This window comes from Pithys albifrons, chromosome 17 (genome assembly GCF_047495875.1).
Source record: "Pithys albifrons albifrons isolate INPA30051 chromosome 17, PitAlb_v1, whole genome shotgun sequence".
Taxonomy (NCBI): Eukaryota; Metazoa; Chordata; class Aves; order Passeriformes; family Thamnophilidae; genus Pithys; species Pithys albifrons.
In genome coordinates, this window is record NC_092474.1 from 9,716,342 (window position 1) to 9,734,089 (window position 17,748).

The window sequence follows — 17,748 nt, forward strand, 5'->3', positions numbered from 1 at the left end:
AAGGGGCGGCTTTCGCGTCTGGGAGAGCCGGGAGCCAGCGGGGCCGTGGGAGCCGTGCCTGGCCCGGGGCGACCCAGCTGGGCGCTCTGCCGAGCGCTCCTGCCCTGCCTGCACACCCCAGCCCAGCTGTGCTCTCTGCCGAGCGCTCCTGCCCTGCCTGCACACCCCAGCCCAGCTGTGCTCTCTGCCGAGCGCTCCTGCCCTGCCTGCACAGCCCAGCCCAGCTGTGCTCTCTGCCGGGCGCTCCTGCCCTGCCTGCACACCCCAGCCCAGCTGTGCTCTCTGTGTGCGTTCCTGCCCTGCCTGCACACCCCAGCCCAGCTGTGCTCTCTGCCGAGCGCTCCTGCCCTGCCTGCACAGCCCAGCCCAGCTGTGCTCTCTGCCGGGCGCTCCTGCCCTGCCTGCACACCCCAGCCCAGATGTGCTCTCTGCCGGGCGCTCCTGCCCTGCCTGCACAGCCCAGCCCAGCCCAGCTGTGCTCTCTGTGTGCGCTCCTGCCCTGCCTGCACAGCCCAGCCCAGCTGTGCTCTCTGCCGGGCGCTCCTGCCCTGCCTGCACACCCCAGCCCAGCTGTGCTCTCTGTGTGCGCTCCTGCCCTGCCTGCACACCCCAGCCCAGCTGTGCTCTCTGTGTGCGCTCCTGCCCTGCCTGCACACCCCAGCCCAGCTGTGCTCTCTGCCGGGCGCTCCTGCCCAGCCTGCACAGCCCAGCCCAGCTGTGCTCTCTGTGTGCGCTCCTGCCCTGCCTGCACAGCCCAGCCCAGCTGTGCTCTCTGTGTGCGCTCCTGCCCTGCCTGCACACCCCAGCCCAGCTGTGCTCTCTGCCGGGCGCTCCTGCCCTGCCTGCACAGCCCAGCCCAGCCCAGCTGTGCTCTCTGCCGGGCGCTCCTGCCCTGCCTGCACACCCCAGCCCAGCTGTGCTCTCTGCCGGGCGCTCCTGCCCTGCCTGCACAGCCCAGCCCAGCCCAGCTGTGCTCTCTGCCGGGCGCTCCTGCCCTGCCTGCACAGCCCAGCCCAGCCCAGCTGTGCTCTCTGTGTGCGCTCCTGCCCTGCCCACACAGCCCAGCGCACACGGGAGATTCCCCCGCTCAGCGCTGACCTACCAGGAAAGCCTGTTGTTCAGTATCTACTTTGCATGAGCCACTCTGCTGCTGCTTCATTCAGCTAAAGCGACAGAGAGGATAAGAGGATTCCAATTTAATTAGCAGTTTGTTAAAACCAGTCAGCTTTATCTGGTCACATGTTTATAATTTTAGAACGTATGTCTTAATTGCAGTAAATTCTGGTGTTGTGCACAAAGCAAGTGCCACATGCTGTTTGCAGCACTGGCTGTGGCAGCTCCATGTTTCTAATTTTTTTTTAATTTACTGCAGCCTGTGTTTATTTGTGCAATGGCAGATTTTTGAGTGTGCTTTGGGCATTTTCCATGAAGCAGACCTAGGAATTAAAGCATATGCTGTAGCGGGTTTTATTACCCAGGGAGCTGCAAGTTGTGTCTTTTTTTATTGGAGCATGTTCAGGTTGACATCTTGAATACCCAGACACTGTTTTCAGTAGTAGGACTGTTGTTTGTTTTTAGCATTTTTATCAGAGTCTGTAATACCCTAAATGTTGAGGCCTTCTTGCTCCTCCTCCCCCTCAATAATTACTCTGGTTGTTCTCAAATAATTTCTATCTCTCGGTATCCCTGAAATCAAATACCAGCAGACTGTACCCTGTCTTCTGCCGAGCTAACTGAGTCACTGCTGTGCCTTGAGCTAGATTAAGCTGTTGTAGTATTGCTGCTGGTTGAATATTGAAGCTCCCCTGTGTATACTGTGATTTATGATACTCTAAATAGGGTAATTGAATTATCGTTTCCCTGCAATGTCTTGTTCCTCTGATGTTATCAAAGATCAGTCAACTTTAGTTGGGGTGCTAGGCAGGCTGCTGCCTAAATGTACTTGAATTAGGCATTTCCACTAACTCTTACAGTTGGCTAAAGAACTATTTTTGCTATTCTGATGAAGCCCTCTTGAGTCTCTGAAAGCAAGACAGTGTTAGGTGTTAACACACATACAAATCTACCCCACAAAAAAAAAAAAGGTAAAATACTTGAATAATAGAGTTAACAACATTTTTTTATTGCTTGAATTCTTGTATTAGAGGAGAAAAGATACGCCAGATTAGCTGCTGGGTGCATTAACAGAAAGATTTTTTTGCCTTTTATAGCCGTCAGGGCTCCTTCAGGGCCTCCTCTTGCTGGACAGAGAAGGGAAGTGTTCTCTGGTTGCTGCTGTAGTGGGAGGAGAAGAGATAATGGAAATGAACTACCTGTCAGCTCCTAATAACTTAATTTGAGGCTCTTAGTTGGTGAGGATGAAATGTGCAAACTCATGTAGGGTTTCAGTTGTTTGAGAGGAGTCTGTCTGCTCTGAGGCTTTACCTCTGCATATGTCTTTTTCTGGTTCATAACAGCTATTATGGGATATTTGCTTCTTCCTACCTACTTTAAATGAGCTGCTTCCTGCCCTCAACTTCAGCTGACAAACAGTTTGAAATCCAGGATGTGTACTTCTGTCATTCCTAAGCCACTATGAAACCCCACACAGAGCTGTGACCTTCAAATGTGAATTAAGTCATGTATTTACAAACATATCTTTATGAAACTGGCATTAGAAAAAGGAATAGGAAATCCTAGTCAGATCTTACAGTATTCTGATTTGAAAGGCTTTCTTCGCAGCTCCTGCTGTCACTTTACCTCTGCCAGAACACAGAGGAGTTTAAATTTTTGTTCCCTTCACCTCTCCATTGCTTTTGTTCTTCTCAACACTGACAAAAGATGCAAGTATTTCTCTGTGCTTCCAGATTGTGTGCACATACCAAAATATCAGCTTGTCGTGGAATATGCCATTGCTGTTGCTTTCCCAAAGTGTTTTCCAGTAGTGAAAAGTTGAGTATAATTTTTTTAGTACCATTTCTGGTATGTATTGCATTTTATATTTCCTACTGGTTAGTGGTGCTTGTTTATATTGATGCAGTTGAAAATATTGACAATTCTTCATTACAGTCCAATATGCAGCTCTATTAGTTTTTGTAAATAACTTTACAGTCTATTCAGTGAAGTTTATTAGCTTTTTTCATAATCTTGGTTTGTTCCTAAATAAGCTATTTTGAAATCTGTGGTTTATAAGGTACTGAACATGAGTCTGAGGTCACAGCTAAAGCTGTTGGTTATTTCCAGTAGCCAACCAGAGCTGGTTGTTGCAATTGCATATCGATCTGTCACCTCCTAATAACAACATGGCTCTTTTCTGACCAAGTTTTAGTATGTAGAGTACAGAAAAATAATTTTATGTTGCATTATCTTGAACCTACTTCCTTTTTCATAGTTTCCAGGGTGATGGAGAGAAGCTACTCAGCAGGTCACTGGGGAAAAATGTGCTCTTTTGAGAAGTCCTTAAGTGGCCTCAAAGTCAGGTGAAGGGTCTGCATGATCACTGTCAGTACTCTGGGATGAGAGAAAGGCCTGTGTCTGAAAGATGCATCTTAGGCAGGAGGTATTTTAAAGAGAATATTTTTAGGTATTTTTTAGGAAGATGCCATTTTATGTCAAGATAAAATTACACCGAAGGCTCTTCTCTAATAGTTTTAAAGATTATCACTTGATTATATTTTATGAGCTGCCATATGATGCTGCAAAATTAGTAGCAGTGTTTCTCTGGACCTTTTGATTTGTGTTCCTTCAGACTCAAAGATCTCTTTCCTCAGGATCTCCTAATGCCAATGCCATGTATTCTAGTGATTTGCTGCTGACAAGGAAGAACTCTGAGTGCTTGTTTGGTGTTGTTTTCTGAAGTTACAGCATTTTCCTCCATGCTACTGATTGAACCCTCTGGCTTTTGATATTTTCTGAGATTTTGAGTCTAATTTGGTGATTATAGATGTAAAAGTACAGGTGGATGATATATTTTTTTCTAATTGTATGAATATGCTGAAATGTTCTGCAAACACTGGGATTTCAAGTTTCTCATCCTGATGTTTTAGTGTGTGTGTCATTATAGAAGAGAGTCTAAAAGCTGAAAGACACTCTGCTGTCAGTGCAGGGGTGCTGGGTGTCAGCAGTCAGGTGGGAGTGGGCAGTTGGGCATTTTGTTTGTTGAAAAGTAAGGGATGTAGGATTGAAGAGCAGTTTGTGTTGACATAGAAATTTGAGTATTTTGGTAAAAGAACTTTTTTGCATTCTGACAGCCTAATTTAAAATATTCAAAATCAATGAGTCTTTATGTGTTGGTAATCAGTAATTTATGTCTAAAACTTGGGTATTTAAGTAGGTGAAAATGTGTTTCTTCAAGCCTACTGAAATAGCAGAAGGTGACAAGAAGGTACAGGGAGACCTTTATTGCAGTGTGAAAAATCTCTGAGAGACTCATAATTCTACAGTATCAGTGTGGTGAATCTCAACAATTAGCATAGCTCTTAATGGTAGGAAGTTCTTGTGCTCTTTTCCTTTCTAGTAGTGTACACACTGCACTAGAGGATGAGGTGAATTAGTGTCAGTGCTTGGAGACAGACTTAGGTGCCTGTAAGGCAGACAGGTAAGATTTAGCATCTTGCCTTTACTGCACTCATCCACCCAACCTGAACATTAGCTGATGTGCTTGAGAAAACTCTGTTATCTCTTCTTGCAGCAGCTCCTTGCCCTTGTCTCATTTGGACACTCTACAGTTTGTATTATTCTCCACGTCATTTTGAACATCTGGCTCATGTTTAACTTCTCCATTTAAGCATTGTCCTGTTGTAATTCCCAGACTAGTGGAAAGGCTGCCTTTAGGAGAGTGAGACATTGGAAACTTATCTCCAGATTTCTACAATTCTGTCCCTGCATTAGATTGCAATTATTTCCCATCTCTCTTCATACCTAGGCTTTGTTATGGGTTTGTACTGCCCTTGTAGTCTTCTAAGGCAGCAGTTTTGTCAGAGTAACATCAGTAATACACTGTGCCAGCTATTTTTGGGTGTTGCAAGGTGTAGTCAGAAATGATAGCTGGTAATTCTGTGTTCTAAAGCAATTTTCAATTTTCTTAAAATTAGGCTGGGGTGGAATCATAGAATAGTTTGGGTTGTGAGAGACTTTTAAAGGTGATCCAGTCCAACCTCCTGCAGTGAACAGAGACATCTTTGACCAAATCAGGTTGCTGTGAGCCCCATCCAATCTGGCCATCAATGTTTCCAGGGATGGGGCATCCCCCACGGCTCTGGGCCAGTGTTTTGCCACCCTCCCTGTAAAATAATTTTCCTTATATCTAGTCTAAATCAGCCCTTCTTTAATTTAAAACCACTGCTCCTTGTCCTGTCACAGCAGGCCCTGCTAGAAAGTTTGTCCCCTTTAGTATTGAAAGGTCTTCCCAGAGCCTTCTCCTCTTCAGGCTGAACTGCCCTGACTCTCTCAGCATTTCCTTGTACCAGAGGTGCTCTAACCCCCTCTGAGCAGCTTTGTGGCCTCCTCTGGACCTGTTTCAGTGGCTCCCTGTCTTTCCTGTGCTGAGGACCCCAGAGCTGGATCCAGTGCTCCAGGGGGGATCCCCAGGCAATCCTCCCTCTACCAGAGAGATTCTAATACAAATTACAGTGAATGTGCACTACTGCTGTTTACTTTGCAACCCCTGGGGAGAGGGGGACAGTCAGTCACTATAGTGACTCAGGGTTAGAAGTCTATATACAAAAAATCTCCAAGATCCTTAAACTTGCCCTTCCCAGTTCTGTGTTAACCCTGATTCTCTGTAGCACCTCCTTTAGAAATAAAACTGAGTTAGTGGGGCTAGGCCTTGGCATGCCACTCATAGATAGCAGGACCAGCTTGCAGACTTTCTAGTTGTCATTTTTGTCCCCTGACATTTTTCATCTTTTATGACTTAGCCATCATCCTTTGTCTTGAGGAGAGGTAGTCATTTCTAGCTTGTAACTTATCCTGAAGTGGAGCCCATAAAAGCTCAGTTGAGCCACATCCCCTAAATGCCTTTTTCTCTCTTTAAATGGTTTCTGGGTATTACCATTAAATGTGTGTGTCTGTATTATAGTTAGGAGGAGTTATATTAAATGAATCCCCCATGTTATCAAAAAATGAGAGTTTGCTTATGTCTGCAGGGGGCCAGTGCAGGAGCCTGCCCTCTTTCAGGCTGAGGGATGGACTGTATCAAGCTGGTTTTATTCACTTTGAGCACCATTTGCATCCGATGCCAGGCAGTCAAGTTCTTGCAAAACAGTGACAGGCTCTCTGTTAGACAAAACCAGAAGCCCTGTCACTCTCTAGGTGTGCCCTGCTAGCCATTTATTTTGGTGGTAAAGAAGTCTTCCTGCATCTGGCCCCAGAAAATGCCTAAAGAAATTCAAAATTCTGGTAAAGGGTTTTCCCATAAAGGGTTTCATATTCTTTCATTAGGTTTCTGCATCAAGTTACTTGCCTACTAAAAGATCTGGAAGCAGTCTGTGTTCTTTGGATTTCTGTGCTTTACATCCTTCTGAAGAAAGAATTCCAAACTTTTTCAGACAGAGACATAACATAAAACCAAAATGTACCCCAAAAAAGGGTAGTGAAGTCACCAAGGCAGAATCAGAAATTCCAGCTTGGGTGAGCAGACACCCCTCAGTATTTTCTGTTGAGTAGATGGAATTGCCTGACTAAGTCTCTGGAGGAGTTCTGCTCTTCTGCATCCCTTTGGCAAGCTGCTTTCTCTCCTTTTAAAACCCTGAATTGGCTGCAAGAGACAATGAATCAAACTTAACTGCTGATAATTTATTTCCTCTCCTAATCAATTCCTTTTTCTCTCTTTCCTAAAATACATTTGGTAAAAGGGAGCAACTTCTGCAGGAAAGACGATAAATGTACTTTGTAATTAGTTCCAAAGTCTTTTTATCAGTAGCTGACCTTCCAGCTTGAGAAGTTGTCCAGCTGTCTGAAGTGGAACCTTTGTTAGTATTTGCAACAGAAAAAAAGAAAAAAAATCAGTTTTCCACAGCTTTATCTTGAAATCCACGTTTGGTTTACCACCTGGGATTTGCAGGTTAGAGAAATGAGGGACAGAACAAGGGGGAATGTGAGGATTGTTTCTCAGAGTACATTGGAGGAGGACACTGCCCTGGCACTGTTGGCATGGACCCGGATAAGCAGTGAGGGAGCACACACCTCCATCCCGAGGGGAATGTGTTGTGTGCACCCCTCCTGTGTTCTGCATTTTCTCCTGGGAATGTCTGCCCAGGGCACTCTGTGGCAGAGCTCTGGAGGGAATGGAGCTGTGTCACTGTTTGAGCAGGACTGCACCTTGAAAACAGGCTCTAAGAGACCAGTCTGTTGCTCCTCCTGACCTTCTTCTCTCTCTTTCTTTCCATCATAGCCATGGAGAAGGATGGATTTTTTAATTTCCTTTTCTAATAGTCTAGCTAGCTGTTTCCCTTTAAAAAAAAGATGTGACTTTCTGTTGACATGGTTGTGAAATCACATGGTACATGGGAAGCATCTTGAGTAAAAGCTCCTCAAGCCTTCTGAGGAGTGAACAAAACCCTCTAAATTCTGTCTGGCAAAAGGCCAAACCCAGGGCTCTGCAAAGGCCATCTGTAGGCCTCACTTTCTGTTTCATTAATTCCACCTGAAGTGGTAACTCATCATCTTAACAAGGCATTTCTGGTTTTATGTAATTGCTTGTGCAGCAAGGAAATGATTCCCTTTCCCTGCCTTGTGTGTGTCCCTGACTCACGCTCAGCCCCACAGGGGCTGTGGCTTGGGTGTTCTTTTCATGGGGTTAAAACAAATTTAATGTCTCAAGTCAAGTGTAAAATGATTGTTCTGGAAATTGCAAAGTCTGAAATTTAAGACTCTGTAAATACATCGTATTTTGAACTGAGACATAGGAGTTGAAAATTGTCCATTATGTTTCTTTATCAACTTATGATGGTGATGATTTGAGTATGTGGAGCATTTCCATTTGTCAATATTTTTTCATTCTGCTCTCTTGTTAAAATAGTGTTGCCAAATTCCACATTTTTTCCAAAAAGCATGCATGCTGCTTATGGATTTCCAAATATGTGTGTATTTAAAAGAGAAGAAAAAGAGAAATAGACAGTATGTACCTTATAGACCAGGATTTGTAATCCTGCTCAGTCCTGACTTATTGAAAGGAAGTTGCTGCTGTCTTGCCTTTGTTTCCTTTTCCAGGCTAATAAAATGTCATTTATTTATTTATTACCTTTTTTTTTATATTCTGTTACTGTACTATGGAGTAATTATAGTCTGAAAAAGTTTGTAAGATTTTCCTGAAATTGGCCAAGTTACTCACAGTAAGCAGGGGCTGCTTTTTTTTTCCTGGATGACACAGGTCCCTGCAGATAATATTTTTTAAATTCTGAATATAGCTGCTTTTCTTTCCTAATGCTTTTGTGCTCACTCACATTCCTGTTCACAGAGGTGGAATTGTTCCATTACATACTGAATAGCAGTGTGGATGAAATGAGAAATTGAGGCAGAAAAAGAATAGCTTTCTAGAAAAGAAGAAAAGTCAGAATCAGGTGACAGAGTGAAATGGCAAGAGCAATGGGAGCACATTAAGATTGGATGAGAAAAGGTGGTTTAGTAATTTGCTAAATGGGGGAGGGGGCAGTGGTTTTAGTGGTTACACTCAGAACTAGCAGGAAGTCGTGAGTCAGGCAAAGACAAGCTCACGACTTGAACACAAAAAGCAGAAAGGAGCAAGGTCTCAGATCCTGAGTGTTGAAACTGTTCAGCTTGAGCCACATTACTTCCCTTTGCAGTGTCCCAAAGCAAGATCTGTGATGGTGTAAGTAACTGAGAAGGCAGGACACGAGTAAAACAAGTAGTACTTCAGTATGTTGTGCTTAAACCCTGTGTTAAAGCAAAGGCTTTTAAAAGCTTAGGAAAGTGTGAGCTTTCCAGGGATTATGCTGCTGTGCTTAGTTCAATTTAATGATTTTAAAATACTGAGTAGGTTGTTGTGTTGTTAATTGGTGCCTTCCCTGCACCAATTGGTTGGTTTGTTAGTTTTGTCATACTTTCTAACAGTCTTAAAATAATATTTAAATTATATTTGTTTTTACTGAAAGCTTTTCCTGGCAGGACATTACTGAGAGTGACAAATGAAGAAGGGTTTGGTTGTCCTTTGGTTACTTGGAATCAAGTTTGTTGCATGTGGTGCAACTTGAACTTCCAGTACTCCTTGAGAATAAAAAAAAGAAAAATAAAAGAAAAAAGAAGGAATTGAGTATTTGGAAGCTTTTATTTGTAGCAGTGTAGGTTTTGTGTGTTTGTGTGTGAGTTGGATCATCTGAAGCATGACTTGCATTTCTCCATTTCGTTCAGAAGCAGAACCAGGGAGCCCTGAGAGGAAAGTTTGATCTCTGCTTAGAAAATGGCTCAGCCTGGAGCTGTGCCTGCCAGCACAGCCATCCCCAAGGAGCTTTGGGATTAGTTGGGAACTGTCAGCCTCTCCTCCTCAGAGAGGAATTCCTAAGCCCCAGGGAATCCCTTCCCCTAAAGTTCTGGAGTAAGCAGCGTGGAGGAATAATAAGCACTTCCTTCCTTTCTATTTTCAGTGACTGAACTAGAAAGTGCCACCACTCTGCGGCTCCGCTCGCACGCCCTGCACAGCACCAGCCTCTCCTCTCACCCTCCCGAGCCTGCAGTCCTGCCAGGGCAGGCTGGGCACCAATTCCAGCCTGGGGAAAAATCATAAACCTGCCCCCAGGATTATGGTAGTCTGACTTCACGATTCAGTTTTAGTGTAAAATTCAGTATTAAGTTCTCTGCAGGATTTTTCTGCCCTAGATTTATTTTTCCCTACCAGTGTGTCTCAGGCTCCCTTCCCAGCCTGCACTCACGGAGTGTTTGTTTGCCAGGAAGGCACGGAGAGCAGCCTGATGGTTTGGATCTTGAGAGGCATTTCGGAGTTGCTGGAAGCATCTCCCTCCTTCCTCTAGGTTCGTGTAAACAGCTTTGCTGACTGAGGCAGAGGGAGGAGAGCCCTCGGCAGTGGGAATGGGGCCAGCAGAGGGGATGGCAAGGTCTTTTTGGTGGCCAGAGTGGAGACATTCTGTCAGGTGGCCTCAGTGGTGATAATAAGGGAAAAACCCTTCCAAAGAACTGGAAATGTTTGTCACAAGGATCTGCACTCCTCTATGGGTGTACTTTCAAGAGAGGTACTTTGCTAACAAATCTGAATTTTCAAGTGATGATATAAAAATTTTCATTTTATTCAACCTGAATAAGGTTTTCCAGCCTTCTCCTCAGTTACTACAAACCTTTACAAGCTTTGCATTTGTATATTTAAGTTTTGTTAAAAAAATACAGCCTAAAGTGCAGCTTTTTTTTAAAAAAATTGAATATATGATCTGAACTCAGAAATACTCTTCCTGAAGTTTATTGATATTTAGTTTATTGATATTTTATGAAGTTTATTGATATTTAGGAAGGAAAAATTAATGCCTGATGGGCTTTGTTTAAATGAGACATTCTTTAGTTTGTGACTGAAATTGCAGCCTTAAAAATTCCATGTCACTCATGAAATCAATACTGATAAAGTCATTTTAACATCAGTGTTTTGCATATTGCTTAATAAAACCAGAGTGGGTGGAATAAAGATTGTTCTGACTCCTGATGGCATGTTTGTTTCTGCTCTTGGCTCGAGGCTGCCTGTGAAACAGGCAGGAGTGTAACATGGGACACTGATCTTACCTATTGCTGTTTTGTATTTATAAAGCTGCAAGTCAGCACATGAAAAGTTAGTGACTTTCCTTTTTAAAGCAGTTCTTCTTTTGTAATTGTAATGATGAAATAAACACTCCTAATGTGAGTTTTACTTTAAGCTCTTCTAACGTACCCTGTTGTAAAAGGCAGCAACATTGTCCAAAATGTGCAACTTTGTGTCTACCAGAGGGACTTTTTCCTGCCTTTCTGGCTGCAGTTTGTATATTCTGTCATTGCAAATGGTTCTACTGCATTATTGTAATTTCCAGGGTGGCATTCAGATGTATACATGGGGCATGTGAGAAGAAGCTGCAAAATTATTTCCAACTGATTCCAGTTCCGATCCAAGTGATCCTCCTGGCTCAAATGAAGGATGAGATAATGCTGAAAAAGACCAGGAACCTACCTACACATTGGCTGTGTTCCACTCCTACAGTGTGCTGTCATTGACCATAAATTGTTTTGTGTAGTTAAATTGGCTAAGTAGGTTGTTGCAATGTGGTGCCATTATGAGGCATTCACTTGTTTTAGGATTTGGCAGAAACCCAGTTTACATACGTGCAGAGAAGCAAAAATAGCAGCTCCAGAATGTTGTTCATCTGTAGCCTGAAAGGAAAGCCATTGTATGGTTTGGGGGAAGAAAAGGCATCTCTCTTTAAATCAAGTTTGTGCTGCTTTTTGAAAACGTTGCCTACAGGATGATCTGTAGGTGCCTGTGAGCAGATGAGCTTTTGGCCACTGAGCCACGAAGGTGTTTGTGGATGTTGGTTGTTGGGAATAGGAGGAAGCAACAGTTGTGCCTTGGGGGTTGGTCAGGGTACAGTTTTAGGTACTTTCTGGAAAAGGGAAGCTATGAAAAAACTTTGCAAGAAAGCTTCAGGGAGCAAAGAGGGAGAACGGCTTTTCTGTGATCACTAGGGAGGGAGAGCAGAGAGCATGAGGAAAAGCAAGAAAATGTGGCAATTAGTCTGTGCATTATATCTCGTTGAAGTCATTGTTTTCCATGTGAAAACACTGATACTAAAACACTGATATTTTTTCTTAAGTTCCTGTAAAACTTCTGGAGTAGAACTGCAGATTCTCTGCAGACATGCAGTGGGAGGGTCTGTGTAGACAGGGGGTTTATGGATCTGCTTTTCTGGTCAAATGTCATTTATGATTGCAGTAATCATTTTCTTTGCTTCCGCTTGGTATTAAGTTCTGAAGGGGTTTGCTCACATTGAAAGTAAAGCAGAACAAATCAAAGCAAGACCTTTAAACAAGGATAAAGAGTAAATATTTGTATATTCTGCTCCCTGAATGGGTCTGAAAAGCCAAACTCAGTCTCGGGTACTCATATCAATGAGACTGTTCCTTCTTTACGTAACCAGAGGGTTTTCATCTTAGAAATCTACTGCAGGAAAAGCTTCAGAACCAAATTAAGCATCAGGGAAGGGTTTGCACTGATGCAGCAGCAGTTTTTGTGACTGGTCACAAGCCCCATCCTAACATGGAAGCATAACAGCATGCGCGGTGCTTCTTTTCAGCTGTGGTTGACAGCACCCACAATAAACACCTGAAAAAAGTCTCCTTAGATTACTGGAAATTGCAGAATCTGAGCTGACTAACCCTAATGAAATTATATTTCCCGTCAGTCTCCAGCCTTGCTCCCCAAAGATTCCCATGTCCCCAAAATTTAATTAGAAGGCTCAGGATGCATGCACAAGTATTTGAATCTGCCACTGAAAAATGGATCCTGCTGAGGAATCTGATTCTTCTTGTGAGACTGATCAGTGCCATGGTGAACAATGATGGTTGCAAGGCAGCAACCAAGTTCCTAAGACATTTAGTAGCAGATTATTTGAAGATAGAAACTAGCTGTGATTGCATACAAGTAACAGCTTTGAGGCCAGGAAAACTTAGTTTAACTTAATTCCTTGTTTTTTGTGGTAATTGAGCTTTGGCTTAGGAAGGCATATTTGTGGACATCTAAGAAAAATGCACAATATAATTTGGGCTTTGCTTGCTTTTTCTGGGAGTAGTTCAGAAGCATGTTTTAGAGGGTATGCTGTGGCTTCTGCAAACCTTCTCCTTTTGCTGCTGGCAGGAATCGGTTGGCTTCAAATCCAGATCTAAATCCAGATCTCCCTGTCTATGGGACCACAGCGATTGTGTGTCCGTTTTTGGCCCTCAGTGCAGTTCAGAGTGCTTCAGAATCTGACCCGTATTTCCATATTTCTGTCCTTTTCAGTTGGGCCCCTCTTTAGCAGTTTCCCCTTTGCCTCCCTCCCTCCGCAGGGAATCTGGCGCATCCCGGTGGATGAGATCGACCGCCCGGGCAGCTTCGCCTCTCATATGAACCGCTCCATTGTCCTGCTGCTCAACGTGCTGGCGCAGCTGAAGGATTACAACACCTTGCTCAAGGTCTCCTCTATGCTGCAGAGGACCCCCGACCAGGGAAAGTATGATACATTTATTTTAATTGTTACTTTTTAAAGCTTTGAATATGTTTTGTTCGCTGGGTAACTATTTTATTCTTTGTTTAGGGAAAAAAAGCCTTTAGAGAAATTCCTTTGGGAATATAGTGGAATGATGGTTAATTTTTCTCAGGGTTATAATTCTGTGATATAATTTAGAGTTTCTCTGTGTTTCTCTGGGAACTCAGAGCAGCCATACAGGTGCCTGAACAGGCTTACAGAGGTGTTGTGTCACGTGGGGGGATCCACTGGGGGAGTGGAGGATCGTGACCCTCTGCTGGCTCTTGCATAAGAGCTGTGTCCAGCACAGGAGGTCATGGCCCAGCATCCTGCCTTCCTGTAATCCTTAACGGGCTGAACAATGGGTATGTGCCTCTTGGCAGCTGATGCTATTTAAAAAGCTTATCCTGTTCAAAGGGTGATCTAATTTTAATTGCATTAACCTTATTTAAGAAAAAAGCAGCTATTAATGTGAGCTATATACGGCTTCGTATCAATGGGAAGACCAAAATAAACATCTGAGGAAAACATTGAAGCAACTGAGGTGAAATGCCTGTACCTTGCCATGTGGGAAATGTTGAAATTGGTCTCTGGCAAATGCTTAAGAAATCGAACTTGAATGATTGATGGTAATAAGTTGGAGGCATTGAAGGTTTCTTCATGTGTTTTCCAGTGTGTGTGTGTGAATTTGCATGGATTGTAGTGCTTCTGGGAATATGTCACCACTTGTTCAGCAAACTTGAAGCCAAAAATACTTTGACTTTTAGCATATCTGAAGAACTGGACCATAGAAGGTTTAAATTCTGTCCTGAGCAATCCCACAGTTGTACTAAAAATACTATGTTATTTATAAGTCTAGACTGAATTTAAAAAACAAGCAATTTGACATGTTGGATCAGCCAGTGCCAGCCATGGTGAGCTGCAATGGTTACAGGAACTTAGAAATGCAGAGATTCTGGGTGTGTCTGGTATATGCCTGGAACAACCCTAGTTTTAAAAATAGGGAGTCTTTAGTTGTTACTGAACTAGTGAGGAGTCAGATGTTTATATCTTGCGTCTGACAAGCAAACAACAAAATTGTACCATAGAGGGAAAATACGTGTATTAAAAATGTTGGCCTTTTGACTGAAATAGTACACCTCAAAGTTACTTACTTGATTTTAATCGTCTCATTAAAACCAGCCAATTCTGAAGTAGAAATTCAGTTTTCTATCAAACTCTGATAGGTGGAATTGATGGCTGGAGATGTTTTCCTTGAAAGCAGATTAAAACCTTGTGTCAGAATACACTCAAATTACAGTGCTCTAGTAAATGAAATGAAGCTATAGAGTCAATGTTTTATGCATACTGTATTATTTTTTGTAATATTAAATAGCAAAAAAGGTATTAGCACATCAGTGTTGTAGCTCTAAAATTCCTAGATTCCAAGGCAACTGATATGACCAGTGAGAGAGGATTTGCTTGTGTCCTTAATCTCATATGCTTTATCCAGAACATGGAAGTCACCTGAGAGTTCAGCATAGCTTCATGTAACTAATACCCTTTTTCAAGAAAAGGTTTGAATAAAAAGCTGCTATTTGAGGGGCACAGAAGGATTGATACAAGAAAACTGTAGATCTGGTTGTCTGGTTTGCTCTGGGTTTACTTGTTCAGTGTTGTTCTCTTTTCATTCTCCCCTTCCCTCTGTTTGTAGATTGTGTTTTCCTCTGCAGATCATCTTTGGTGGTTGTGGGGAAGAGTGAAGAAAAACAGCTAAGGAGTTACATTTCAATATTGTTATATTTCAATATGTAACTGTAAATGTTTTGTTTGCCTTCTTGTTTTAAAGTTGTTGTGTTGGCTTTTTTTTTCCTGTCCTGGTTCTTGCTTTGCCATTCCTGTAAGCCCTTGGCAGTTTAACTGTGCCTGTTCTCTCCCCGTGGCACAGGAAGTACCTGCGGGATGCAGATCGGCAGGTCCTGGCCCAACAAGCCTTTGTGCTCACAGTGAAGGTGCTGGAGGACACCCTGAACGACCTGACACAGGTGAGGCATCAGGCACTTAATGGCTGGGATTCACTAATTAGATTTTTCTGAGTTCAGTTCACCCATTCCTCAGCTCTCCTGAGACCACAGGGCTATGTTATCAGCACTTATTTCTAATACCTTTTGTTTATATGCCACTACACAGAAAATTTTCTTCCAGCATTGTTGTGTTTTGGTTTTGAAATCCAGTAACAAATAAAGCTGTTGGAAATGTTGCAGTAAGTTTGGTTTGCCTGTCCATTAAATTTCAAATAATGATAGATATGTGGAGTGTAAGAAGGTTCCATTTTCAGGTGGGGTCTATTGGAAATTTCTGTTTAAAATGAACTGAGATTCTTGTTGCAAAACAAAGCCAGACAACTGGATGTTACAGGCCTGGCCACTTTTAACTGCTAGTCCTTGACAGCACCACACTCATTATTACATATAATTGTAATCTAGATTTAATTTTTATAAGTCATCCTGGAAACTGATTAGTTTCTATATAAGATAACTGAAAATTGGAGCTCTATTTGGTAAACACATTCAAGGAAGAACTTGCTTCTAAGGGTTCATAGACTATAGATTTAACAAACTAAATGAAAACATCCTTAAGAACACTGGAGCTCTGTATATGAAATAGTTTGTTCATAAATCTGGATGAGAGGATTGTGTCATTAGCAATTTTTGAAAGAATATATGATGTTTTGAGGGTTTTTTTACCTTTGAAACATCACCAAAGTAAAGGTACAAAAATTAAAATACTACAGCAGGGTTTGCCTACTTCTTGATCTATTAACAAGAAAGTTCTGTCAGAGCAGCCAAAGGGAAGATTCGTAAATTTGAGATTGATCTGCAGCTGCCAAAAGAAACAGGTTGAGTTTTGATTTCAATACATTAAAAGAAAAATTTCTGCTGTTAAACCTTGGATTTCATTTAATTGGAGCCCACAGCATGGACTGAAGTAGTGGGGGAAAAAAACCAATGTGGCTTTGGTTCAGCCTGTGCTGTTGATTTATCTGTGGTGTTTTCACTAATTAAAATACTTTAATTTTAAGACTTGTGGCTTGGATTAATTAATATTCAGGAACAAAAACGAATGAACAGAGAGTAACTGCATTTTCTTCAGCAGAGGCAGTAATGAAAGATACTTGTTGTCAGTGTTCATGGTAGTCATTGCTGTGCTCAAATGCTTTCTGATTTCAATAATAACAGGGAAGAATGACTTCTTTTATTAAGGTTTCAGAAGATCAGGGTGCCAAGCCTTCTAACCTTGGTTCAGGAAGGATGACAACAGACGTCTCGAATAAAAGTAGTGCTGAAGAAGGGAAAGATGTCCTTCCCAAAAAGCCGGTTTTATCAGATGGAGCAGTGCACAGTACTGAAAACGGAGTAAAGGAGGTGACCCAGGGACAAATTCCCAATGCTATGGACATACTGGAACAAGAGGACAGGAATGACAAGGAGATTAAGGAGCTCACTGGTCCTGGTTTAGTTGAACCTATGGATCTTGATGGTTATTCCAATGACCCTGAGAAAATTGATTCTTCGTGCAAACGCAGCGAGCCAGAGCGGCTGCAGTCGGGCAGGACCTCCAAGGACAGAGCTGCAGAGAGCAGGACTCCAGAACTTTCTTTGGAAGAGCTGAGTATCAGCTCAAAACATCATCAGCAGGCAGCTAAAGGACTAGTTCAAGCAGTCCCTACAGAAGAACCTGTCCAGAGATCAAGCAGGAAGAGGAAATTACTTGAGGATGTGGAGTCTGGAAAAACACTTCTGCTTGATGCTTATCGAGTATGGCAGCAGGGGCAGAAAGTTATGGCCTATGACCTGGGTAAAATTGAGAAGATCATGTCTGAAACCTACATGCTGATTAAGCAGGTAAAGTATTGTGTCATTAATTGTGATTTCTCTGTGTGGTCTCAGACATGATTGTAGAATAACAGTAATAGCTAAACCAAGCAGCATTAAATTGGCCCTACATCTCTTCAAAAGTTGGGGAGATAAATATCTCCCAAATAATGATTCTCTTGACAAGACCACTACTGGAAATGGGGAGTAGGACCCTCCATGTTTTGGAACTAAATATCTGAAATCAGTTAGGAGCTGTATTACCAGTTTTGGGGAGTTTGTTCATGCTAAATATTAGTTTGAATTGAGAGAGTTGAGTATGTATCTTTGGATGTGTGCTCCTGAATAACTTAAGGTCATTGTTCTGCCATGGAACTGTTGCTTCTCCCCCTCACTCCCATGCTCTACATCCCATTTTATCTCAATTTAATTAGATTTATAGATGAGCTAAGTAATGATGTCTTCATTAGTTGTGATTTTGTGTTCAGGTGGATGAAGAAGCAGCACTTGAACAGGCAGTCAAGTTTTGCCAGGTGCATATGGGAGCATCAGCACAGAAACAGGTAAGCTCTGAAGTCTCTGACTGCTTCTAACCTTTTTTCAGCCTGGTCAGGTATATCTGTTGGTGAGTGTCTGCAGCACTTAGAAATGTCTGTTTTCCTTTTATTGTTGTCATCTGAAATAAGTTGGGCTACGTTAGTGTAGGC

The 17,748-nt window shown here is 42.6% G+C and overlaps 1 protein-coding gene across 2 annotated transcripts in view; it reads left to right on the plus strand.

Annotated features, from left to right (window-relative positions):
* CABIN1 (calcineurin binding protein 1) overlaps nt 1-17,748 on the plus strand; it is a 110,534-nt gene that overhangs the window by 67,501 nt on the left and 25,285 nt on the right. For both annotated transcript variants that reach the window (XM_071571890.1, XM_071571891.1), the window contains exons 30-33: nt 13,009-13,172; nt 15,115-15,211; nt 16,430-17,071; nt 17,530-17,604. In XM_071571890.1, coding sequence (XP_071427991.1) covers nt 13,009-13,172; nt 15,115-15,211; nt 16,430-17,071; nt 17,530-17,604 — 978 coding nt within the window. The remainder of the gene's footprint in view (nt 1-13,008; nt 13,173-15,114; nt 15,212-16,429; nt 17,072-17,529; nt 17,605-17,748) is intronic.